This window comes from Astyanax mexicanus, chromosome 25 (assembly GCF_023375975.1).
Source record: "Astyanax mexicanus isolate ESR-SI-001 chromosome 25, AstMex3_surface, whole genome shotgun sequence".
Classification (NCBI taxonomy): Eukaryota; Metazoa; Chordata; class Actinopteri; order Characiformes; family Acestrorhamphidae; genus Astyanax; species Astyanax mexicanus.
The window spans coordinates 27,155,937-27,183,059 of record NC_064432.1 but is presented as its reverse complement, the minus strand read 5'-3'; the positions used below and the strand labels follow the sequence as shown (position 1 = coordinate 27,183,059).

Here is a 27,123-nt window from a genome sequence, read left to right as displayed (position 1 = left end):
AAAAAGCCTAAAACTCACTGATCCTCCTGTTTTTACAATTACAGTCTGGATGCAGGAGTTTTATCACTAAAGAGTAGAAGAGTGAGATATTTTACACAGAAACTAATCCTGTCTGGATAGAGCTAAAGACCATGACCTTCTGCACAGCGTTAAACACAACCAACTGCTGATTAGTAGCAAATTCTTATTTAGTTCAGGTGTTCCTCCAACATCTGAATATTTAAGATCTACTAAGTATTCTTTTTATTTCCTGCAAAAAGTTCATCTTATTCAATCAACCATTTTAGTTTAGCTTGTTACAGCAAAAAAAAACAGCAAACAATATAAGATTTAATTAGGAGAAAATAAGATAATTCAGAATAAATAAGTGGACAGGCTAAAATATAAAGCAATTAAATATAAATAAAGAGATTCATAATAAAAAATATAATAAAATAAAACAGAAATAAAGAAATAGAGAACTTAAAAGAAGGTAGCTAAAAGTAAAACCAAGATTATAAAGAAAAAGTAAATGATGGAAATAAAATAAAAAATAGAATTAATAAAAGGATGAAATAAATGAAATAAAAAGGTAAAAGAACAAGAACAAAAAAAGGAAATAAAAGGTAAAACAGGTCTGAAGGTAGTTAGAAACTAAAAGTATAAAATGATTTAGTGACTCCACAGATCTGAGTTTTAGAGTTTTAGAGTTTTAAAGTTTTAAAGTTTCCAGCAGCTAAAAGCAGATTTTCCCAGTTTTAGTAAAAACTCTCAGTAACTAATAATTACTGTTGTTTATAGAAATAATAGATGAGATATAAGAGATGGAATACGAAAAGCTTTAGTGGATTTTAACATAAAACTTTTTTTCCTCTTAAGAGTTTGGCTTTATTTTTCTGTAGATGATTTTTATTTGGCAGCTTGAGATAAAACATGCCAGAACCTGTAGAGAGTTCTGCAGACCGTACGCTGCTCCGGCACGTTATCCTGACCTAAAACTTCCCCTGAGATCCTCACTTAAAAGATCAGGTTAACTTTTCGCACATTTCCAACCTTTACTACAGGAGAACAGAACTGTGAAGAAAACCAACAATAATCCAATTTAAACTCATTTAAACACATTTCTGATAGAAAAACCCTCTCAGTGGAGGTGAAAAGAACCTAAAGAATTTAACACCTTTAAAAATTACATAACACACAATAATATCAAATAATACACTTTTATATCATCATTTACAGAAGAATTGAGACTAAGAAATATACAGCTCTGTAAAAAATGAAGAGAGCACTTCAGTTTCTGAATCAGTTTCTCTGATTTTGCTATTTATAGGTTTATGTTTGAGTAAAATGAACATTGTTGTTTTATTCTATAAACTACAGACAACATTTCTCCCAAATTACAAATAAAAATATTCATAGACAGACAGACAGACAGACAGACAGATAGATAGACAGACAGATAGATAGATAGATATTTAGACAGACAGACAGACAGACAGACAGATAGATAGATAGATAGATAGATAGATAGATAGATAGATAGATAGATAGATAGATAGATAGATAGACACTCTTCTTTTCTGATTTTTGGAACAAAGTGCACAAACACAGCTGATTTTAAATATATAAACTTTATTTTCTTTACAACAATTTCCTCTCCGGATTCAGAGTATAAAACGTGATTATGAATAAAAGTTTTAAATAAAGAGAGTTTAAATCTGAAGATCTTTTTAAAGTGTGATGAACGGCACTGAGAATATACACGTGCAGCTACTGCAGTTATTAATATTAAAATATTATTGAATTTATATATAAGGCACTGCGTGTGAGACGGTGGAGATACTGTATGTGTTCTATATTTTTCACACTATAAGCTGCACTTAAATCATTTAATTTACCCAGAAATCATCAGAGCTGCTTATAATCCGGTGCTCCTTATGTATGAATTCTATCAGTCAGGTATTAAGGAGCAGTAAAGACGCTCCACTGAAGTACAGAGTAATACAGGAGTTTCAGTAAAGTTTCTCCAGCATTAAGGCTGGAGCAGCATTAGCGTTAGCTGCTAACCCCAGCGCTAAGTGCTAGCTCTATCGCCATTCAGAGGTGAGTATATCAGACTGTAGCCTGAGTGTTTACTGAGTTAAAACTAATGCTAATGCTAATGCTAATGCTCCAGCCTTCCTGCTGAAGAAACTTAAATGAAAACTGACCCTCAGACAAAATACTGTAAATCTAAGCTTACTGTAAATAAACAGAAGTTTTAAGGAGATAAATCTGTGTAGATTAACATCCAGCACTCGATTAACTTTAAAATAAAATGTTTTTTTAAGTATAAAAGTTTTCTTTACTTATAGACCCTTCTCCAGCTTCCCCATTAAAAGGGAAACATGGCGACGCCCTTGTTCACTTAAATTTAGGCATCCTAAATAGTGTTGTATAATCCGTTGCAGTATATAGTGTGTAAAATACGGTTTCGAGAAGGTTTTGTCTGGTTTAGGACTGAAACTGAAGAGCAGTAGCTCTGATGATGAACTGATGATAAATTTTATGACGAGTTGCAGGAAGTTGTTTCCACTTCATGTTCAGAGCTGTAGAAGAATAACGTGGTGTAACAGCACTATAAAACAGCGGAGGTCTTTGCTTTAGCAGGGAAACGGCTGATCTGAGATCAGTTCTTCAGGAGAAAAGCTGAGAAAAGTGCTGAAAGTGACGCCTGGCAGAGTTTCAGGGGTTTTAGGGTTTTTAGGTTTTGGACTGTGAACAAAATCAGATTTTCTTCCAGGGAAACCCCACTGGAACCAAAACCCAACGCTTTCCACTGCATTAGCCCACTCACTGCACTCACTGCACTCACTGCACTCGTGCGAAACGCTGGTGAGCCGTGCCAGGCCGTGGTTTCCTGGCTGTGTTTAGTTGCAGAGCGGCGCTGAGATCAATAGGAAACTAATCTGAGTTTATTAAAGTTGAATCGTCCAAATCTTTCATCCAGAAACGGCAAATAAAAAACCCTTTAGAACCGTAACGTTCTGTTCCTCTGATCAACACTGACTTCACCTTATTAATCCCCCCGCCCGACCACGACTTACTGACCAGAAATATATATATAAATATATATATATAAACGCTCAAATATACAGTACTGTGCACAAGCTTTAGGCTCCTGTGGGAATTTCAGTAAAGAAAAAGCTATTCTAATCATTATTATACTATAGTGCACTAAAGTGTTCTTGTGGCCACATTATTATTAATCAGTATATTTATACTTATTTTACTTTAATTGTATAAAATGTGTACAAAAGTCTTACTTAAATTGTTACTTAAAGTGTTCTTAACTGTACTGAAATGGAACTATTTTAAATATACTCTACTTAACTTCATGTATTTAACCCCATACTTTAAAAATATGTTTACAGTAAAACTATAATAATACATTTCATTATTAGAGTATTACAACTGTATCACTCTTTATCATACAGCAGGTATATTAGAGTATATGTACTAAGAATTGTTGTTAAATATATGTGATCTATATTTACATTACTGTTATATTAATGTAATACCTAAATATATTTTTTAAACATTTTACCAATGTAGAAATTCAAGTAATTAACAACTTAATTTACTTTCAAACATTTGATAAAAGCATAATATTAATGTACTTTAAATATATAAAGTAAATACATAAATCTGGGGTACAACATTAGCATTAGCAATTTCACAAAAAGCAAAACGTTTTCCTGAAAACATCCTAATCCTAATCTCTCCTCCTCTTAATCTGAGTTTAATAGAGTTATTTATTTCTAGTTCTCATCATTTTAATCAACAGCTGGTTTGGTAAATTACTGGTAAATGTGGTAAATCAGGTGAGCTGCTGACGGAACTGAACATAATATACACATGCTGACTGAGGAGCATCCAGGAGAAATCTGAATCTCTACACTTTATTCTTCAGCTCGGCTCACAGGATATAAAACATACTTATAGTTAAATATGAGAATTATTCCTTTCTACATTTTACTGTATTTATGATTATTTGCTTTTTTAGGGTAAAACTCTCATATTCCTGAGATAAATGGATTAGTGTCGTTTGCTTTGGTGCCTAAAACTTTTGCACAGTACTGTATTTCTCAATATTTAGTAAACTCATAAAGAGTTTAATAAACTCTCCTAACACCTCTAACTACTAAAATTAACTACTTCTAACCTCATTTCCTTCTTTATCCCACTATTTCATTACCCTTTGATCTCCTTTAAATCCTGCATAAAAACGTCTTTTTTACCTCTATTACTAAATCTTTATTATTATTTGATATATTAGTCGCTTCGGATAAAAGAAAGTCAAGCCAAATGTACTGTAATATAACTGTAACGTAAATTAAGCTAAAAAGAAATCTGCCAATAGGGTCTCAAAATGAGCGAATCCCTTATTTTATGGCAAATTAATTTGTTTTTTGGTGAGTTTTTGTGCTTATTTTGACATAAATGACATACAATCAGGTGAAACCCCTAATTAAGAACATTACTCTATTATTCTATTATTCAATTATAATGCTTAGTATTACAACAATTCTTATCAGAGAGCAAAAAAGCGCTAACGCTCGGAGGAAAGCGCAGCGACAGCCCTTTAGAACCTACCTCACTGCAATAAACGCCTGATTCCTCTCATTCATAAAGCATCTCATCCACACCAACAGATCCTCCACAACCTGCAACATCACATATATAAACTATATTTATTACCTTAAATATATACCTGACTCAATTTAAACATTATTCTAAACAGTGTTTTAATTTTATATTGATACGTCACACTGTGAGTAAACGGTAATTTATATTTATTTTGTCAAATATACAGAATATCAACAGAGGAAATGATCTGTATATTTGTAGGAATTAATTAATATTGAAATTCTTACATTTTAAGGTAAAAGTAAAATTTTGGTTAAAAAGTTCTTCAGACACAAGAAAAACATCTTACATATAATATACACAGTAAAGCTCTGATTAAAAGGTTCTAGATAACCCAACAAAACAGGTTCCACCATTGCTACTCAGTGCTATGCAGAGTGTTTTTAGATTAGAGTATATTTACGCCACTGTTAAAAAGGTGCAAAGGTGCTAACTTTTGAACAATAAGAATAAAAAGTGTGTTTTGGCCGATTTAAAGCCCTGTAACAGAATTAAGTGAAATTACTATGTGATTTTACCTAATTAATGCTGTTCTTTTGAGTTATAAATTCAACACTTAAACTGTAAATGCAAAGCTTTTTTGCTATTAAACTGAGATTAATTAAAGAAAACATTTCTACCAGTTTTAAGCAGTGCTTTGGGCCGTATGTTCTCTGAGACAGAATGCAGTTATTTGGAGTAATAAAGACATAATGTAAATTTATGAATGCAAAATATGAGGCTATTAACCTGCTATTAAATCACAGATAAAAGCAACTGCAGCATCGGTTCCTGTCTCCCGCTATTTTACACTCTTTTACAGTGAGATTTATTACTTTTGTCTTTAATTCTTGACCCATCAAACATTCATATATACAGTTCCACCATCCTTAAACCATTGGAGCTTTGGGTCCTTGAACCGCTGGAGCCCCAAACCATTAAAGCATTAAAGCATTTGGCCTAAAGATTTTGGGGCTTTAACCCATCGAGGCCTTAAACCATAAGGTCCTTGAAACATGTAGGCTTTGAACCATTGAGGCTTTGAAGCATTGGGGTCTTGTAGTATTGAGGCTTTGGGCCACTGGGGCCTTAAAGCATTGGGGCCTTGAATCATTGGAGCCTCAAACCATTGGGGCTTTGGGCCACTGGGTCCTAAACCATTGGTTCCACTCTTGAACCACTGCCTATGAACTATAAAAGATATAAAAGATGAACTATAGCTCTCTTTGGATTTTATCTTGAGCGCACCCAAAAAGCCCTTTTTAATGCCTGGCCGTTAGAAGGTAGCGTAGTGTATAAGTGTAAAACGTTTAGAAGCAGCAGTATCGGGGGAGTCGGGGGCGGGGCTTTAGAAGGCGTAGGGTCCTACGACGATGGTGAGCCGTAGTAACGAGCTGGTGCGGTAGCTGGTGGCGGTGTGGTGAGTGATCATCTCCAGATCCACGATCATCTCCAGAGGACCCGACAGGGACTTGGTCAAAACCAGCATGGCGCTGACGTTACTGGAGCGCTGCAAGAGTCAATTTAATCACATTCAATCTATTAATTATTTCTATATTGTGCTGTTTTTGATAAATAAACCTGGTGCAGAGTTTTGATCATGCATTAAAATTATGAACATGAACATTATGATTATTTTATAGCCGGTTTGTGTATTTTTCACTGTTTAAATCGGTCTCTCACCCGTAAGAAGAACTCTCCTCCCTCGTTTCCGGCTCGGATCCTGAAGACATTGTGGGTGTTGGGGTAGATGCTGGTGGCCTGGATCTGGAAGATATCTGACGGTACGGAGCGCTCAGAGTAAATACTCATATATTTATAAACTATAGACTGAGGAATTCCACGACAGGAGCTGGTGGAGGGGCAGGAACACCGACTGGAACAAAGAGAAAAGATCATTTAATGAACCTTAATCAATATATTTAAATATGGAAACAGCCATCCAGTATATGGAAGCTATATATATTTATATATACAACTTTGGAAAAAAAGAGAGCATTGAAAAGCTCTGGAATATAATCAAGAGGAAGATGGATGATCACAAACCATCAAACCACCAAACTGAACTGCTTGAATTTTTACACCAGGAGTAAAGCAGCATAAAGTTATCCAAAAGCAGTGTGTAAGACTGGTGGAGGAGAACATGATGCCAAGATGAATAAAATTAAACTGTAATTAAAAACCAGGATTATTCCACCAAATATTGATTATTTCTGAACTCTTAAAACTTTATGAATATGAACTTGTTTTCTTTGCATTATTTAAGGTCTGAAAGCTCTGCATCTTTTTTGTTATTTCAGTCATTTCTCATTTTCTGTAAATAAATGCTCTAAATGAGAATATTTTTATTTGTAATTTGGGAGAAATGTTGTCTGTAGTTTATAGAATAAAACAACAATGTTCATTTTACTCAAACATAAACCTATAAATAGCAAAATCAGAGAAACTGATTCAGAAACTGAAGTGATCTCTTCATTTTGTTTCTATAGCTGTAGATATAAATATATAAATATTATATATATATACATATACAAACACACATTTATACAGTATATGTGTGATTTTCTATATTGGACTTCAGTCGTTTTATTGTTCGTAGTGCTTTGCACCAGTGGTAATTTTTTTTTTTATGTGAAATTTAACACAAAAAAGTTCATTCTTTGCCTAAGTACTTTGTTCCAACTGACAGTTTGTATTAACAATAATATATATGGCTCCCATATATATATACATATATAAATATATATATATTTAGTGCAGTCACTGCACGTTACACAGTCATGTGGTAATAAGAACTCACCTCTCTGAGGTTTGTATGTACGGGTCCTGGCAGGGGTTTCGGGGGTAACACCTGTATCCTCCATAATAGTTCCAGCACATCTCCTCCTCACTGCACTCGTGACCTGTCTCACACTCGTTAATATCTGCACAAAATAAAGGAAACACAAACTGTGTCAGCAATCGGTGCAACACAACAAACGCTTGTGATAAAATGCATGTGTACAGCTTGTTCAAGAGGGGGTGCTGAGTGCACCATTTGTATTTATAGCTGTGGAGTAAAAGTGCCAGTTCTTGCATAACGCTGTTCTAAATATTATATATGAGTTTATATGGATTATTAAAAGATCTCAGGCTGGAGATATAAATCGATTAGTATCTCAATCTCTGCTTCCTGTGGGCGCATGTTTTACCTGTCGTCCAATCTCTGCCTTAACGTAAAAAAACAAGTTCCCATAGCAAATTCAAATATAGTGACCATTAAAACACATACTCTATTTTTCGCACTATAAGCTGCACTTAAAATCCTTTAATTTAATCCTGACTACAACAACACTGAGGCCAGGCAGTTAACCCTCTCCCAAATATGAGTTAAAACTGGCGTTTTTACACTGTAGGAATTATGGGAAAGAGCTGTTTCTGAGCCAGTGGTGAAGATTCCCACTCTCACACCCCGAGGAGGAGAAACAACACAAACATAAATCAGCTGAACAGAGGAGTTTAAACACTGTGAACCCTGATCCTCACATTCCTTCCATCACCAGTGAGGTGGAGCTTCCTGAGCCCACCTTCTGTTATACAGTGGTGTGAAAAAGTAATCGCTCCCTTGTTAAAACATACCGTCACTGTGGTTTCTGATACCTGAGTACACCTGAGTCTCTAGCCACGCCCAGGCCTGATTATTACCACACCTGTTCTCAATCAAGAATCACTTAAACAGGACCTGCCGGTTAAAGTGAAGTCCACCAAAAGATCATTAAAATCTGCACATCATGCAGAGATCCAAATAAATTCAGGAACAGTTGAGGAAGAAGAGAATTGAGATCTATCAGTCTGAAAAGGAATATAAAGTCACTTCTAAAGCTTTAGGAATCCAGAGTACCACAGTGAGAGACATTGAACACAAATGGTGAAGACATGCAACAGTAGTGAACCTCCCCAGGAGTGACCGGCCCCCAAAATTACCCCAAGAGCACAGCGACGACTCATCCAAGAGGGAGGGATGGTGGAGGAGTAGGGAGGAGGGATGGTGGAGGAGTAGGGAGGAGGGAGGGTGGAGGAGTAGGGAGGAGGGATGGTGGAGGAGGAGGGAGGGTGGAGGAAGGTGGAGGTGGAGCAGGACGTACCTTGACACATTCTCGTTCCCTGTAGCTGGTATCCATCAGGGCAGGTGCAGGAGTATCCTCCGGGGGTGTTAATACAGGCGTACTGACACATGTAGGGAGAATACGCACACTCATCTATATCTAAACAACACAAACACACACAAACATCACTATCAAACATATACCACCACATACATACAGTACTGTGCAAATGTTTTAGGTACCTGTGTGAATTTTAAGTAAAGAAAAAGCTTCTTCTCTGTGCAGTAAGTGTTTATTATCTCAGTAAAACACATTACAGCCTTACAATAAATACAAACAGCAATTTTACACAAAGCTAAAACAGCATCTCCTAATCTCTCCTCCTCTTAATCTGAGTTTAATAGAGTTATTTATTTCTAGTTCTCATCATTTTAATCAACACCTGGTTTGGTAAATTACTGGTAAATGTGGTAAATCAGATGAGCTGCTGACGGAACTGAACATAATAACTGAATAAAATTACTCCAAAAGGGCATGAAGAACTCATCCAGGAGATCCATAAAAAAGAACCCAGAACAACATTTAAAGAAAGCTTGACTGCAGTTGTTTAATCCATTAAGTTGATTAGATTTAGGAGGAAATCCTGTTTTTTACAGGGTTAGATTTTTCCTTTAATAAATGAAAAAATCATTTAAAATCTGCTTTTTAAAATCTGTAGCTCTTCCCCGCCGGTATTAAATGTAGTGAATATCTCAGTGGGGCTGAGATAGTGAGATAGACGTGGGGTTGAGAAATCGTGAGAAAGGAGGGCGGCTGCAGGTTAAAAACATGGCAGAAGATCAGATGTGAATTCCTGAGCTGTGCCAGATCCTGAAGCCGGCGTGACGCAGGATAAAGTCCTGCGGTTTATTCTGTTCCTCACTGAGAGCACCTGCAGGAACTCACCTGTACAGGAGACGGAGTCGGGGGTCAGCTCGTATCCCACGTTACACTGACACAGGAAGGAACCCAGCAGGTTGTGGCACTGGTGCTCACACGGCTGAGAGGTCTCACACTCGTTCACGTCTAAAACAACAAAACACACGTCAGAAAACACTTTAACACAATAAACTAACAACAGACTGGAGCTGCGTTTTAATAAGTTTATTCAGTGTATGAGTCCTTGTTTCATTTGTAAATTGTACGTTTGCGACTTTGTTCCAGAGGAGAAATGCTCAGATGCAGTTTAACATTTATTTATCACTCTTTTATTTTCTTTCAGAGCAAAACAAACTGATTTTCTGAATTCTGATTGGCTAAATTCATAACGGCGTAGAAGCTAGACAAGAACACTATTGTAGAACAGTAATCAGCCATAACATTAAAACCACTAAACTAAATTATTTTTAGTGTTAATGCGTAAAAATCATTTTAAACTGGGCGGGTGTGATGCGGTCTCCTTTCAGAGCGGATGACTCAAATAGAGAGAGAGAGAGAGAGAGAGAGAGAGAGAGAGAGTTTCTTTGGTTTTACTATGAGTGAATGAGCTACTGAGCTCTGAGTTTCCTCTTCTGAAGTCCCCGCTGCTCCACCAGCCACTCGCGTTCAGTAAAACTGAGCTGGATCCTCTTTTAGAGGCTGTACGTGTGACGTAAGTATTGATTAGTCGATTAGGGGTAAGTGATGTTAGCATATTGAGGTGATTAGCAGTTAGCGGTGTTAGGATATCGAGGTGATTAGCGGTAAGTGAGGTTAGCATATTGAGGTGATTAGCGGTTAGCGGTGTTAGGATATTGAGGTGATTAGCGGTAAGTGAGGTTAGCATATTGAGGTGATTAGCGGTTAGCGGTGTTAGGATATTGAGGTGATTAGCGGTTAGCGGCGTGTTGATACACAGGAGATGAGCTCTAACTCTAAACAATGAGCTCGGCTGTGAGAAACAATAGTGTGCACGTCCGAGCCGAGTGTGATCACACCTTCGCACGGCTGTTTTACTTCCTGTGTTCACGAGAACGAGGCGCGAGAGCAAAAAACCCTGGCGGAGAGTTTCTAACGGATATCCTGAGAGCGTAAACACATGTGTTAAACAGGAGTTAAACAGCATTACTGAGAGTTAAAAACATTCAACACTTTCCCAGAATTCCTTTTTAACTATTTAAAAGTGTTGTTTAACTCTAAGAATGATCAGATGCAGTTTTACACTCCTGCACTCCTGCACAGAAACTTTTATCTATTTAGAATAAACTAAAACTTAAATTAACCTTCTCTGAACTGAGAAATCTTCTTCTTATTCATGTTTAACTCTTTTTACTGTTAGATTAATAATTAAAAAGGCAGTTAAATGATCTTTATTGTGAATTGTTAAATGTTCAACTATTTTAAAAGTGCTGATTTAACTTTAAATTCACTATAATTGTGCATCCAAGTAATTATATAAAGCGAGTTAACTGGAAAATATCATTTATGTGTAGTGAAATATAAATAAATTTCTCGCTCTCTCACTCTCTCTTGCACACTTGGTTTCTTTCCTCTCGCACACTTGCACTCTCTCTCTCATAGACTCGCACTTTCTCCCTCTCTCCCTCTCTCGCACGCTCTCTCTCCCTCACTCTCTCGCGCAGGTTGTGTGGAGGCGCGAGTGCGCTGGGCCGTCACTCACCCACGCAGCTGTGGTTGTTGCTGGCGAGCTGGTGGCCGGCGTTACACTCGCAGTAGTACGAGCCGGGAGTGTTCACGCAGCCGTGCATGCAGTAATGCGACTGCACACACTCGTCTCTGTCTGTGGGAAGGTTTACACACACACACACACACACACACACACACACACACCTTTAAGCCAGTTGGTTTCCTGACGCTGGGCGTTTTTATGTAACATAAGATCCCACTGTTCTGATTGGATAAGAAGTTGGTCTCTTGCTCAGTTTCTGTTCAGGGCTGGGTATCGTTTATCAAATTTTAATACCAATACGATACATTTCATTCGATACAATACGCAAATTATTCTTTTTTAATATCTTTCTCTTAATTGTACCAAAAAAAAATACAAAAAATGATCATTATTCTTACTCAAAGTATTCATTATTATAATTATATTAGTGATCACTTAAATATATAATTATAATAATAATTTATTTATTATTATAGAGAGAGACACAGAGAGAGAGAGAGAGAGAGAGAGAGAGTCTTCAGCACAGTGATGGTGTGTCGACAGTTTGAATAGACTGAAGTGCAGGTGAATGTTTAGAAGTAGATTTAGACTTTAGAGCATCTCCACATGTTCACCTCACTGTTCGCGTTTCTGCGTGTGCCAGAGTATTGTCACGTTTTTACGTTTTTTTAAACGTTTTTAACCTTGCTGAGCGTGCTCACTGCACTTGGCATGTTTGTGTGTTTTTTTGCAAAGTATTGAAAATAAGCACAATTTTTTTATAACTTTTGGTATTCTGTATTACTGAGAGATTTCGGTCTATACCTTTTTGATATTGAATTTCAATACCCAGCCCTAATTCTATGGCAGGTGGGTGCCTGGTCTGTGGCAGGTGGCAGGTGTGACTAGGGTGGCAGGTAACTCACCTACGCACTGGTCGCCGCTCTTCTGGTAGCCGGGCTGGCACTGGCAGAGGAAGGATCCTCGGTTGTTATAGCAGATCTGATCTGCACTGCACGTGTGCCTCCCTGTAGCACACTCATCTACATCTACAACACACAGAGACCACAGGTCACACGCGGCACAGAGCTTCACACGCGGCACAGATTCTCAAGCCTTTACAACCAACAGCATCAAACAGCGCTTTAAAACTCTTCAACATAAAACCAACATAAAACCAACCTGCTAAAACTGACCGACTAAAACCAACCGGCTAAAACCGACCGGCTAAAACCAACCGGTTAAAACTGACCGGCTAAAACCAACCGGTTAAAACTGACCGACTAAAACCAACCGACTAAAACCGACCGGCTAAAACCGACCGACTAAAACCGACCGACTAAAACCAACCGGCTAAAACCGACCGACTAAAACCGACCGACTAAAACCAACCGACTAAAACCAACCGGCTAAAACCGACCGACTAAAACCAACCGACTAAAACCAACCGGTTAAAACCGACCGACTAAAACCAACCGGCTAAAACCGACCGACTAAAACCAACCGGTTAAAACCGACCGACTAAAACCAACCGGCTAAAACCGACCGGCTAAAACCGACCGACTAAAACCAACCGGTTAAAACCGACCGACTAAAACCAACCGGCTAAAACCAACCGGATAAAACCAACCGGATAAAACCAACCGGTTAAAACCCACCGGCCACAACCGTACGGTCGCAACCGACCAGCCAAAACTGACCCCGATCAGCTACAACCCACCGGCTTCTTCCGAGCGGCTTCAACCGACCCCAACCAGCTTCAACTGACCCCGACCGGTTTTAACCGACCAGTGGCTGTTTAGAGCTCCTCCTTTGGGAAAGTTAGATTTTATAATTATATTAACCTGAGAAAGTAGCTGTATATATCTGAAATATATGATATAATATCCATCTATCTATCTATCTATCTATCTATCTATCTATCTATCTATCTATCTATCTATTACACAAAGTGCTTGGAAAAAAAACTCAATTGGAGATGGATGAATCTTTCACTCAGTTTATACTAAACTTATTCAGTGTCTCCAAAACTACCCAAACTCAACAGTGTTTTAACATATTTAATCAATGAATATCAGAACTTTCCATGTTTAAACAACATCTAACATTAAACAGAGATTAAATGCTTTTTCAGCTGCTTTTCTGTTGTTTTTAGAGATGGAGAATCTGCAGAAATAATCGTTGACTGATCGACTAATCTAAAAAAATAATCATCAGATTAGTCGATAACCAAAGTAATCATTAGTAGAGAAGTATAATAAAAGCTAAGCGAGGGTTTTTAGCGTGGTGTTTTTAAGGCTGGTGTGTGTGTGGGAGAGTGTGTGTTCCCTCAGGCCGGAACATGACAGGCGTATAAATTTGACGTTGTGAAATTTAATGGATTGTTGACTTTGAACGCTTTGCCCCCGCTGATGTTTTCTTTTTTTCACGAGGATCCGTGCTCTCTCTCCAAGAAGTGAAACCAAACAGCTCCTCCGTCCAATCAGATGACTCAAGTAGGTTCCTGGAAATCCTCCCAATTTCCATTACAATCGTTCAGCAGGAACACAAACCAAATGCCCCCAAGTGAGGAGATTACAGCCAGTTCTATCATGTCAGCAGCAGCAGATCTGCTGGAAAAAGAGCACCATTCATCTGAGCTGCAGCCAAACACCAATTAGTGCGAGGCCTGAGGTTTCACGAGGGGGGGGGGCTCACGAGGGGACAGCTGGACGGCCTCTCTCTCTCTCTTCACCACTGCCGCCACCACTGTTCCATTACACGTTTAACACTGTAGTGTTTAACACTGAGTTTTATTTATTAACCCATTAAACTCCAGCCTAATCCAGCTTTCTTTTATTCTGCTTAAAACTTATAATCTAATTCACTGTGTGGAATTACAGCGGCGTGAAAAAGTATTCACCCCCTTATAGATTTCTTTTACTTTTGCATTTTTGTCATACTTACATTTTTCTGAGTATCAAACAAACTTTAATATCAGAAACATAACCTGAGTTAATATAAAAAGCACTTTAAAAATGATCTTTTTTTCTTTTAATAAATAAAATTATCCCAACTAATCAAGCCCTGTGTGAAGAAGTGATTCCCCCCATAGGTCTGTATTTTACTAAAATAAACAGATTAAAATCTTGTAGGGTGAATGTGGCCTTAGCAACCAACAGCAACACCTCAGCAACACCTCAGCAACACCACAGCAACAGCCATATGATTCCTGACACCAAACTCTGTTCTGTGAATCCAACCCTAAACTAGCTGAATACTGCGATTATTACGAGGCGTGTTCGTCCCGCATGCATGAAGCAAAATAACTGAATTTTCTCCTCAAGTGTGAGAATCACTCCCACGTGCACGAGGATAACAGAGCCGGGGGTGATGGTGAACCACCCGGACGTTCTGCTGCTGCTGTTCTGATGTGAGGAGATCAGTGACGTTCAGCAGGAGATCAAAGCAGTTAAATACAGGCCTGTTACTCCAGCATGTGTTTATTCTAATACTCTACTTAATCCTTCAGAACAGATCTTTATCAAACACACACACACACACACACACACACACACACACACACTCACAGCCAATCAGCCCACTAGTTATGTTGAGTGGTAATACAGAATCCTGCACTTTATCTGGGGATCTGCGCAGGAGCAGCAGCCAAAACCAGTTTAGAGCATTATTGACCCAAACGCTGGTCAAAAACCAACACACTGATCAAAAGTGTTCAATCAGAGTTTATCAGTATTAAACTAACTCACATACACAGCTCTGTAAAAGAGTTTCTTTGATTTTACCAAATTGAAAACCTCTGGAATATAATCAAGAGGAAGATGGATGATCACAAACCATCAAACCACCAAACTGAACTGCTTGAATTTTTGCACCAGGAGTAAAGCAGCATAAAGTTATCCAAAAGCAGTGTGTAAGACTGGTGGAGGAGAACATGATGCCAAGATGCATGAAAAAAAAACTGTGATTAAATACCACCAGGGTTATTCCACCAAATATTGATTATTTCTGAACTCTTAAAACTTTATGAATATGAACTTGTTTTCTTTGCATTATTTGAGGTCTGAAAGTTCTGCATCTTTTTTGTTATTTCAGTCATTTCTCATTTTCTGTAAATAAATGCTCTAAATGAGAATATTTTATTTGGAATTTGGGAGAAATATTGTCTGTAGTTTATAGAATAAAACAACAATGTTCATTTTACTCAAACATAAACCTCTCTCTATAAACCTCTATTGATATTTTAACCAGTGCCTGATATCTGCCAGTATCTACCTGCACCATGTTAAGCGGCGCTTAGAGAGAAAGTCAAACAGGACTTTTTAAGTTTCAGAAAAGATTTAAAGACAAAGAGAAACCCTAAGAGACGACCGACAGCAACCCCCTTCAAAACCCTGTAGACCACCAGAGCTACCCCCATCAGATAACCAGCTCTAAAACTGCTTTTATCTGTTAAAAGAAAAAAGATGACGGATCTTCCTTCAGATCTGAAAACATCCCCTCGTCCTTCCACTGTGAGAAGATGATCAAACAGACAAGATAAAGCTCTTCTCAGAACAACTTCCTACTTAAGGACTTTAGCCTATTCTCTTATCTAGATTCATCGCTATCTTACACCCCACCATCAGTCTATATTCACTCCTATCTTCCTCCTGCCTGGTTTAAACAGCAGCAGATCTTCTGAATATATCTACACTGATGGGCGTGGTGTTCTGGAAATGCGGTGTGTTCAGGTACATTTCTGCAGTTTTGCTTGTTTATCAATTAGTCATGCAAGGTGTACTTTTCCCAACGTTACGATAGCAAAGACACACTGACCTAAACGCCCTAAATCAAGCTGCACGGTGCCGAACAGTTACTGGCTTGCCTAGAGATCACTGAAACAGTGCCCTACTGTGAATGTGTAAAATATAAGTAAAGGTCTTAAAATATACTTACACATATACCTGACAAAAAATATCCTTACAATAAAAGAGATTAATCATTTTTTTGATTAATGAAGCTGGGCGGCGACGCCGTCTCGTCAGATAGGAGATAACTAACAGCGCTAGGAACAGCATGCAGTTCATTCCTGTGTTATTTGTGTGAATAACACATCAGTGTTTATATACTTTACCCAGTAATTCAGAGCTAAGAAACAAATGGTTAGAATTAGTCTATGGAGGAAAAACACCACCAGCACACAACTAGACTTTTTAAAATAAATGAAAAAATTATGGAATGAGATTTTTTGCTCCAGATCAGACCTCTGTGGTACACCGGGCTCCTCTGACTCAATGCCAGATCTGCTGTGTTTGATTGGCCGGATGATTTCTGGCATCGTACAGAGAACAGATCAACAATTCCCAACATACAGGAACAGGAAGCAGCTGGAGAGCAGCAAACATCCCATAATAATAACAACAACACCAAACACACACTACAGAGCTCTGCTGCACTCAGACCTGATCTAAACACTAAACATACTGAAGCAGTGTGAACTGGAGCGAGGATTAAATTCACATGTGATCCTCCTAAAGGTGAGAATCTGGTTCTGGTTCTGGTCGGGAGTGAAGCATTCTGGGAGATTATGAATTGATCTGATGCTTATCTCCTCTGAGGTGAGTCATTTCTCCCGCTCTAATGTGAGAATGGAAAAATCCTCCTCAGCCAGAAGTTCTGCAGAACACAGTGTGGTCCTTTCTCTGCTAATTTGTGTTTTTCATGGCAAAAACACAACCGTGATCTAAACGGATTATCTTAATGCTCCAGTTCTCCAGTTTCTGAAGAGCACACGAAAAAACAGTCATAGAAACAGATCCTCAGGGTTAAAAACTATGTTTCTCAGGCTTAAGATGACTCTTTTCTTTTCCGCACTATTGATGCACCAGTGCAGCAGCTGTTAGTGCTAGTAAATACTGCTGTGCAAATTCAAAACAATGTTTAAAAATTAGATGATAAGCACTTCCAAAATTATTTATGTGTAAGATTTGACTGTATAGGGTGGCTATATAAGATTTAAAAAGCTTAAGACTACTACTACTACTACTACTACACCTATTTAGTCATAACCAGTTTTAATTGCTGACTATCAAGTAAAAGTCTATGATTTATAGTAAAAGTCTTTGATTTACAGTTACAGTCTTTGATTTATAGTAAAAGTATTTTATTTTAAGTAAAAGTCTTTGAATTGAATTTAATTGGCTTTTTTTTTGGTTTTACTGTAACAGCAAATCTAATCCATTGATTTGTATTATTCATTAAAATAGATATTTTTGGTGGGAATTTTGAAAAATGTGTAATATGGATCTTTAATACTCGGTTATTGAGCTGTGAACTCCTCTCTACAGTCGTGTGATTGTAGCAGAGTGAGGTCAGGTGAGTGTTTTCCTCTTAAACACTCAGAATTAGGTGTTTTTAAATGGCTGTATATATAAAGAACGTACAGCAGACTGAGTAAATAATGAGTTTCCACAGCGCCTCCTACCATAAACACACCACATTACCTCACCTCAGTCTGAGAGCTGCAGGTAAATAAATACCATTAAACAGCAGCTCTGAGGAATAACAGCTCTCCTGAACACGGGGGAATTATCTCATTTATAAACCAGTATCTGATGATTTTCTGTCAGGAGGTCATAAAAACAGCAGGCTGGTTTTCTGTAGAAGTTCTAAGAATAAAAAGCCACATAAAACTTCTCACAGTAAAGAGTAAATTCATTTAATCAATTCAAATATTTTATTTTTTATTTTATCCTTCCTTTTATCTTATCCTTATCTATCTATTTAATCATGGTTGGCTAGTGTTGCTAACTGTGACTGGCTAAACACTTACTAATCTCAGTTGGCTAGCATTCCTAATTGTGGCTGGCTAGCATTGCTAACTATGGCTGGCTAAGTGCTTGCTAATCACAGCTGGCTAGCATTGCTAACCGTGGCTGGCTAAGTGCTTGCTAATCACAGCTGGCTAGCATTGCTAACTATGGCTGGCTAGTGCTGCTAATTGCGACTGCCTAGTGCTTCTTCTAGTGCTGCTAATTGCGACTGCCTAGTGCTTCTTCTAGTGCTGCTAATTGCGACTGCCTAGTGCTTCTTCTAGTGCTGCTAATTGTGGCTGGCTCAGTGCATGCTAACCGCGGATAGCGCTCACCCTTTGGACAAAATACTGTAAATCTAAATTTACTGTAAAAACGGATTAAAATAAACAGTTTTCAGGAGAAAATCTGAGAAATCTGTGTAGATTAACATCCAGTGCTCATTTGAGGCTTAATGTTGCTTAATGTGCCTTATAATACTGTTAGCCTTATAGTCCAAAAAATACGGTACTGAGTTGTGTTGCAGTGGTTTAGATCTTAACGTCTAAATATTGAGTTATTTTCAGGAAACAGTAAGTTTACACCATTATACTAAAGTACACTGAATTAAAGTGTTTTATCTTTAGTTTCCACCATTAACACAGACCAGTTCATGGTGTTAGCACTATTCACTATGCTGAGATTTCTTTATTAATGAATTAATAAATATAAACAGAGGCCTGGGCTCCTGCAGCACAGCTTCTCTAACACAGTATAAACCCTGTTCAGAGCTAATAGCACAGCACAGCACAGCTCCTCCAAACACAACACACCCGTGATTAACTCAAATTCCCCCAGAAATCAAAGCCCCGGCTCACACAGCTCACTACTGTCTCACCACCACACAACCCGCCTCAGCAAACACTGCTATTGTGCACAATACAGGTTCACACTCGAAAAAACAAACCAAATTATCACCAAATACTTTAATACTCTAATTCTACACTTACTGAGACATGTCATTACACCGCACCTTTCTGATAAGTCCTTATACGCCTCCATTATTCTCTAAAAAATGCTTTTTTAAGTTAAAAAAGTTTCAAAAGAAACCTAACCTAAAACACACAAAAAACTCCTTTACTTTAAATTAATTCTATTAAACTTGATTATACTGGTAGTTTCTTTTATATTAACACCCCTTTGGATTATCCTTGTCTTGGAATTCTTTTATGACTTTCTTGTCTTGTCTATACTAGGACTGCAACGATTAATCGATATAATCGATAATGTCGATTATTTAAATTTGTCTACGAATTTCATTGTCGACTAATTGTTAATTTGTAACAGTAGTGCATTACATTGGAGACAGAAGTGCTGGAGACATAAGCTCAGTGGGAGATGAGTAAACAGATTACATATTTAATCACTGAATATATCAGTATTTTCCATTTTCCATGGTATAGGAATCATCCAGACATTTAAATGCTTTTTAAATAAATTTTAGAGATGGAGACATAGCAGAAATAATTGCTGACTAATCGACTAATCTGAAAAAATAATCATTAGATTAGTCGACTAGCAAAGTAATCATTATCTGCAGCTCCTTTCTATACCCTGTGTTTCTTTCTACAAAGGCGCAACAGAGACTGAGGCTTCGGCCTGTGTTTTTTTATACTATGCTCCACAGGTGTAGCCGGTTGGCACTGATCATCGCAGAGGATTCTGGGAATTGTAGTTTCTGTACCCAACTCCACTGACTCTTCCCCAGTAGTGCAGCACTGTCCATCACACTCTGTACCTCATTCTAATAACTTAAAAGCCATTTACCAATGTTCCCTTTTAACATTTCCTACATCTATTAGAACTCCCTCCACAGTTCCAGCTCTTAAATAACCGCTGTTCTGTTTCCTGCCCAACATCTACAGCTTGTTAATGTTTTGGTGGTTTCCCATCATAACTCTGAGTAATGAAGTGGGAGTTTATTCTGGCTCTTTACTGCAGTAAAACAGGGCTTAATAAACTCAGCAGCCTGAGAAGAGAGAGAAAACTCCTCCAATCACGGCAGGAAGGCCAACTTCAGGCTCTCTGAGAACCATTCGGAATATACACTGATGCTGGAGTTCTTAAACACTGTATATTACCGACAAACAGCAGGTTTAAGTTCATTTTTTCTCTACTTGTATAAATTAAACTAAATAAAGCATTTAGCATCACTTATCACGCACGGATTCAGTTTAATACTTCTGCACAAACTGTCTGTTTTCCAGCTGAAAAATACTCGCTGTACAGGACTAGGATAGTAACATTAGCGTGGCTAACATAGTGTTGTAAATTTCTTTAATAGCATTAGTGATTTGATTACTGCTGAGAACTGCTGGGGTAAATTTATGATTTAAAGATCTCATTGCATTGTTTTTTATTTTTTTATTTTTAAATGTCTAGTTTTGTCTCTAGTATGAACAAATACCATGTGAGCTGTTTTGTTTTTTGGGGAAAAAAGTGCTCCGGTGATCCAGTATAACGCTGCTTTAGTTAAGTGGAAGAGTGGGCGGGTAGAAGGGATAGGATTTTGGCTCTTGCTCATGAATATTCATACATGCAATAACATATCGCCTCTGATTGGTTCTGAACCGCACTGCGACCCCAGGAGGCAGTGAGATGAACAACAGTTTAAATCAAGAAAGGATTGATTGAGTAAAAATAAATGAAGTAAAGTTTACTAAAAGAAAGGATTGACTGAAGTTCAGTTCTGTTATTTACTCTGTGTAACATTTAAGTCTTGAAACTGAGTCGAAGTTACTTAAATTTATCTGAAATTAAATTTACTTAAAAAAAGCGAATGTAGAAAGTTGTGAAACTTTTTTGAGTTTTGTTCAGTGTAGGATCTGAATATTGTAATTACGGACCGTAAGTGCAGAAGCGAGGACGTGGTCATATTGTTCTGGCTGTAGTGGTTCTGCTGTACAGCTGTATGTAATTACAGGGAGAGCCGGATGGCCGGCGAGGTGCTGACTTCTGACTAAAATAAAGCGCAGCGGCAGAACCGGGCGACCGCAGACCACGAGCGCTGAGCTCCACGCCAGATACATCATCCATCATCACCCGCGCAGCGTAACGCGCTCATTCTTCAGGACAAATCATGTGTTGCATGATTCAGCATCCGCAAGACCTTCGATTCTTCAGTTTTTCCGAGGACTCATGGTGAGCGCTGAGCACGGAGCATGAAGATCTACCTCAGCAGAGCTCACAATCTCAGAGAACATGCTGATCTGACAATATATTGGAAACACATAAAGTACAGTAAGGGCCCAATACAACCCAATCAGCTTAAAGACTGGGTCAAAATGTGAGAACTGCACTAACAAATACATAACCAATACATAATCGATACATAACCAATACATAACCAATACATAATCGATACATAACCAATACATAACCAATACATAACCAATACATAATCGATACATAACCAATACATAACCAATACATAACCAATACATAATCGATACATAACCAATACATAACCAATACATAACCAATACATAATCGATACATAACCAATACATAACCAATACATAACCAATACATAATCAATACATAACCAATACATAATCAATACATTACATTATGTTTAGCGGAAACTTTGATCCAAAGCAACTTATATCTTATATCTACCCAATAAGAATGAGTTGACAATAACTTTGCAATATCACCATCATTTTAATTATATATAATAATAATAATAATTTTATATTTATTTATCATTACTTTTATTTTTTGGATTCAAATGTTTTTTTTATATTCATTCTTGTTCTATTATTCATTTAATCATTTCTTATCCTTCTTAACATTTTACTTTACTTTTACTATTATCTTTTTACTTATTTTATATTTTATATATTTTTTGCTTCTTATGTGTTAAATTAGTTTTTTATGGTATTTTAGTATTTTCTGTTTTACATATATATTTTATTTATATATGTTAAATGTTGTTTTTTTATTAGTACTTAGTTACTATTTTATTTCTTATTATTTCTAATTCATAATTAAATGTTTTTAATTCCTTTGATGTTATAAATGCTCGGCTACATTGTAAATGAGGGTCACCCTCAATGTTTTTCCCGAGTGAAAATAAAGGTTGATTGATTAATTGATTGATTGATATGATGTAACAGATGCAGGGATGCATTGCATATTTGGCCATCAAAATTAGGGGTGTGCGATATGTCGATATTCCATGGTATTTTTGTTATAATGATACTCTTGGCGATATGACAAAACAATCTTTTTTTTTAGATTTCAAGAATACAAAACTGCAACAACATGAAAACTACATTTTATTTTTGTATATGATACTTTACTGAGATATTAAAAAATACAAGAATTTTGTCAGATTTCTAACAGAAGTTGATGATCCAGAATGATCAGTCATAATACTAATAATAATAATGCATATCTTCATATATCCAGGATTAAAGTAAAATAAATGATTCTGCACAGATATAATCTGTATCTAGTAGATATATAATGGGAAATGAGAACAGTGTGAATTTTTCTTTTGCTAAAAACAGTAAAAAAGTAGAACCCTGATAATTAGGGGTGGGTGATATGGCGCCATATTTCAGGATATAATATTAATATCATTCTTCATATTAATAAATGCTGGTGATATTATTGCGTACGATATGATATAGCACAGCCCTATAACACATACATATGCACATTGGTTCAGGCTCTGATTTGGACGTTTTAAGTGTGAAAATTCCCTTATTTGGCCTGAAAAACCCTCAGAACTGTTGTAACTGCATCCACAGCATGATGTGGAGGGAAATGAAGGGTGAGGAATAAAGTGGTAAACCTGTCTGCACCTCTCTGCTGTGTTTCCTGAACATCTGACCCAGAAACGTAATGTTCATGTTTTTAAAGGATGCTGAACCCAAGCCAAGAACATCAGCGCTGAGTCTCAGCCAATAGCAGTGAATCAGAGGATAAGTGGGTTCTGATTGGTGCTGCAGGAAAGCTCGTCTCTTTAGCCGTTATATCTTTTTCTTTTCTTTCTCTCCTCTGAATAAAGTCTTTCAGCTCCTGTTCCCTTCTCTCAGGTAATGTGAGAGTCAGGTAGATACCAGTTCCCAAAGCACTGTGGGACCAATTCCTACAGCATCAGCAGCCCGGGCTACAACACAGCCACCTGGATCAGCACGAACCGTTTAAGGGCTCTGTTTACTTACGACGTTTACTAATTTTACTGGCCACGCCCCACGTTTACGCTGAGCATTTACCACACGTTAGTTTGGCAAAACACCTGACACATAATCACAACAATCACTGTATAAAAGTTCTGGCCACAGACTGATTGTAACAGGTACAGATTCCTCCCTCAGACGAAGTCTGCTGGCTAATCTGTCTGAGGTTTTCAACCATCAGACCGAAATGGAAACATTTCTTCAACTGTTCTAGTGGGCGGAGCGAAAAACGAACGAATAGATTTTTTTTGGTGATTGGAGTGTTTATAGTTTAGAGGCACAAGGTCGAGAAACACAAAGTAAAATAAAAAAAAAACAAAACAAAAGGGGAGTTTTGCATATTATGTCTATTTTTGACCTGTTTCTCTTTGTAGCCAATGAAAAGCAAAGAAGTAATGCAACTAATGAGAGTAATATGAGAGTTTAGTACGTTGAAACAGGCCAATTCCAAAACCTCAAAACAGTTACATCACAGTTTTAACCCCTTACATTTAGACTACTTAGAAAGTTTCAGTTAAAGTTGGAAACTGTAAAAAACACACTTAGAGGATGTAATATTTTTTTGTAAAATGTCAAAACTACGCTATAATAATAATAATAATTATGTGTGCTGTCGCCAGTTTCAACAGCATATAAAATTACAGGGAGGTACAAAAAGCTAGAAAACTGCATCTGAGCATTTTTACCCCTAAACAAAGTCACATAATTTAGTAATTATTAGTATAATTATGTTAATTATAGATTAAATAACAATTTAAACACTTAATAAATATATTCTTTGGCACATTTACAGCCTTTATATTGGAAACTGCTATTGCTCAGTAATGGTCGCTGTTTCTACAGTTGGGCGTCTTGCCCAGGGACTCAGGTTAGTGAAGAAGGTGTAAATGGTGAATGTGGTGCAGAGGGTGGTGTCCTACCTCGACAGTAGCTCTGCTCGTCCAGGGTGAAGCCGGGTGGGCACCGGAGGGTCCTGGATGAAGGTATGAGGCGGCGGCTGGGCTGCCCCTGCCCCTGCCCGTGCGTTGGGGGGTTGGCGGGTACGCTGTGGGGCACGCTGGGGTCGGCAGGTTGCGAGGGCTCATCACCGTTACTCACGAAGATCTGAGCGTTCTGCGGGAGGCACAGGTACCCGCCGTAGTGATTCACACACTTCATACCGCCTTTACACGCGTCCGCCACGATCGCACACTCGTCAATATCTGTAACACACAGCACAGAGTTACACCACACTACTGAATTTATAATACCTACTGAATACTGAATCAATACTGATATACAGAGTTACAGTACTGACTGTAGAGTAACTACTGACTACTGACTACATTCACAATACTGTTATACTGTTAGAGTTACAGTACTGACTACAGGTTTACTGTATAATACTCACCTTAAGTTTTAGTACAGTGCTGACTACATGATATAGTACTGACCACATGTTACAGTACAGAATGTAGAATAGACTACTGACTACATTAACAATACTGTTACCCTGTTATAGTTACAGTACTGACTACAGGTTTACTGTATAATACTTATTATTTTATATATTTTTGTATAATACTTACTGTTTTATTTACAGTACTGAGTACTGTTACAGTACTTAATATACTGTAGGTTACATATTACAAATTACAGTACTAAAATCTGCTGATTACAGTACTGACTACAGTTTTACTGCATAATACTGAGTATAAAGTTTAGCTCCAGTACTGACTACATGTAACAGTACTTATTACTGGTTAAGTTACAGAATATACTGTAGGTTACAGATAAAGAAGTGAACATATTTAAAATTACAGTATTAAAAACTACCGATTACATGTTACAGTACTAAATACAAGTTACAGTGCTTATTACAGAGAACATGGTAACAGATGAAACTAGATATTTATATATACATAGTGGTAACACTACTGACTACAGATCACAGTACTGAAAGTTGAACACACACAGGTGGAAAAATTAAAACAATTAAACAACAATTAAAAGGAGGTGAGGATGCTGTTTACCTTTACACACTTCTCTGACTGGGTCAAACTCATATCCATCTGTGCACTGTAAACACCAACACACACATTAATATCAGTATCACACACACACACACACACACGCTATACACACACACTATACACACACAAACACACATGTGTAAACAGTGCTGTTGCTGTGTGGATATGGAGGTTCTGGAGCAGACAGTGGAGCTTGGGTGCTGGTAGTTGGTGGTGACGAGGTGTGTGTGTGAGGAGTGTGTGAGGAGGTGTGTGTGTGTGTGAGGAGTGTGTGTGAGGTGTGTGTGAGGAGGTGTGTATGAGGTGTGTATGAGAAGGTGTGTGTGTGAGGAGGTGTGTGTGTGAGGAGTGTGTGTGTGAGGAGTGTGTGAGGAGGTGTGTGTGTGAGGTGTGTGTGAGGAGGTGTGTGTGAGGAGGTGTGTGTGAGGGTGTGTGTGTGTGTGTGAGGGTGTGTGTGTGTGTGTGAGGTGTGTGTGAGGTGTGTGTGAGGAGGTGTGTGTGTGAGGTGTGTGTGAGGAGGTGTGTGTGTGAGTTGTGTGTGAGGAGGTGTGTGTGTGTGTGTGAGGGTGTGTGTGAGGGTGTGTGTGAGGTGTGTGTGAGGAGGTGTGTGTGTGAGGTGTGTGTGAGGAGGTGTGTGTGAGGAGGTGTGTGTGAGGTGTGTGTGTGAGGAGGTGTGTGTGTGTGTGAGGTGTGTGTGAGTGTGTGTGAGGGTGTGTGTGTGTGTGTGTGAGGAGTGTGTGTGAGGTGTGTGAGGAGGTGTGTGTGTGTGTGAGGTGTGTGTGAGGGTGTGTGTGTGTGTGTGAGGAGGTGTGTGTGTGTGTGAGGTGTGTGAGGAGGTGTGTGTGTGTGTGTGTGTGTGAGGTGTGTGTGTGTGTGTGAGGTGTGTGTGAGGAAGTGTGTGTGTGTGTGTGAGGTGTGTGTGTGAGGTGTGTGTGTGTGTGAGGTGTGTGTGAGGTGTGTGTGAGGAGGTGTGTGTGTGTGAGGTGTGTGTGTGAGGTGTGTGTGAGGTGTGTGTGTGTGAGGAGGTGTGTGTGTGTGAGGTGTGTGTGTGAGGTGTGTGTGTGTGAGGTGTGTGTGTGAGGTGTGTGTGAGGTGTGTGTGAGGTGTGTGTGTGTGTGAGGTGTGTGTGAGGTGTGTGTGTGTGTGTGTGTGAGGTGTGTGTGAGGTGTGTGTGTGTGAGGTGTGTGTGTGTGAGGTGTGTGTGAGGTGTGTGTGTGTGAGGTGTGTGTGTGTGAGGTGTGTGTGTGTGTGAGGTGTGTGAGGTGTGTGTGTGTGAGGTGTGTGTGTGTGTGAGGTGTGTGTGAGGTGTGTGTGTGTGAGGTGTGTGTGTGTGAGGTGTGTGTGTGTGTGAGGTGTGTGTGTGTGAGGTGTGTGTGTGTGTGAGGTGTGTGTGAGGAGCTCTTGCCGTGTAGGAGACGGGTTCCTCGGGTTGCTGGGTTGAGGCCGGGCTGTAGGAGAGCAGCAGGGCGGTGAGGAGGAGCTCCAGCAGCAGCATGGTGTCTCTCTGAGCTCGGGCTTTATCTGCGCTCTTTAATACCGCTTATTAACACACACACACACACACACACACACACACTGCTCTACCCATACACTCTACACCCGTACTCCGTCTAACCCCGCCCACAGACTTGCTATTGGCTGAGAAACCGCAGCCAGATAACACCAGCCAATCACAGCGCAGCTCGCGCTTCGGGACTAATACAATTAAAATTACGTTTTTTTTTAGCAGTT

At 38.4% G+C, this 27,123-nt stretch overlaps 1 protein-coding gene across 2 annotated transcripts; it reads right to left on the bottom strand.

Moving 5' to 3' along the window:
• Positions 1–1,594: 1,594 nt before the first annotated feature.
• Positions 1,595–27,123, bottom strand: efemp1 (EGF containing fibulin extracellular matrix protein 1). Of its 2 annotated transcripts, XM_007239825.4 has the most exons (10): positions 26,798–27,123; positions 25,393–25,438; positions 24,301–24,582; positions 12,285–12,407; positions 11,371–11,490; positions 9,678–9,797; positions 8,772–8,891; positions 7,448–7,571; positions 6,331–6,523; positions 1,595–6,157 (listed from the first exon to the last, which is right to left on the bottom strand). In XM_007239825.4, exons 1-10 carry the CDS (start codon positions 26,885–26,887, stop codon positions 5,996–5,998), a joined length of 1,380 nt encoding a protein of 459 aa, XP_007239887.3. In that variant the 5' UTR covers positions 26,888–27,123; the 3' UTR covers positions 1,595–5,995. The 2 variants fall into 2 exon arrangements, with proteins under 2 accessions (XP_007239887.3, XP_007239888.3); XM_007239826.4 differs by lacking the exons at positions 11,371–11,490; positions 12,285–12,407 and having other exon boundaries at positions 26,798–27,122.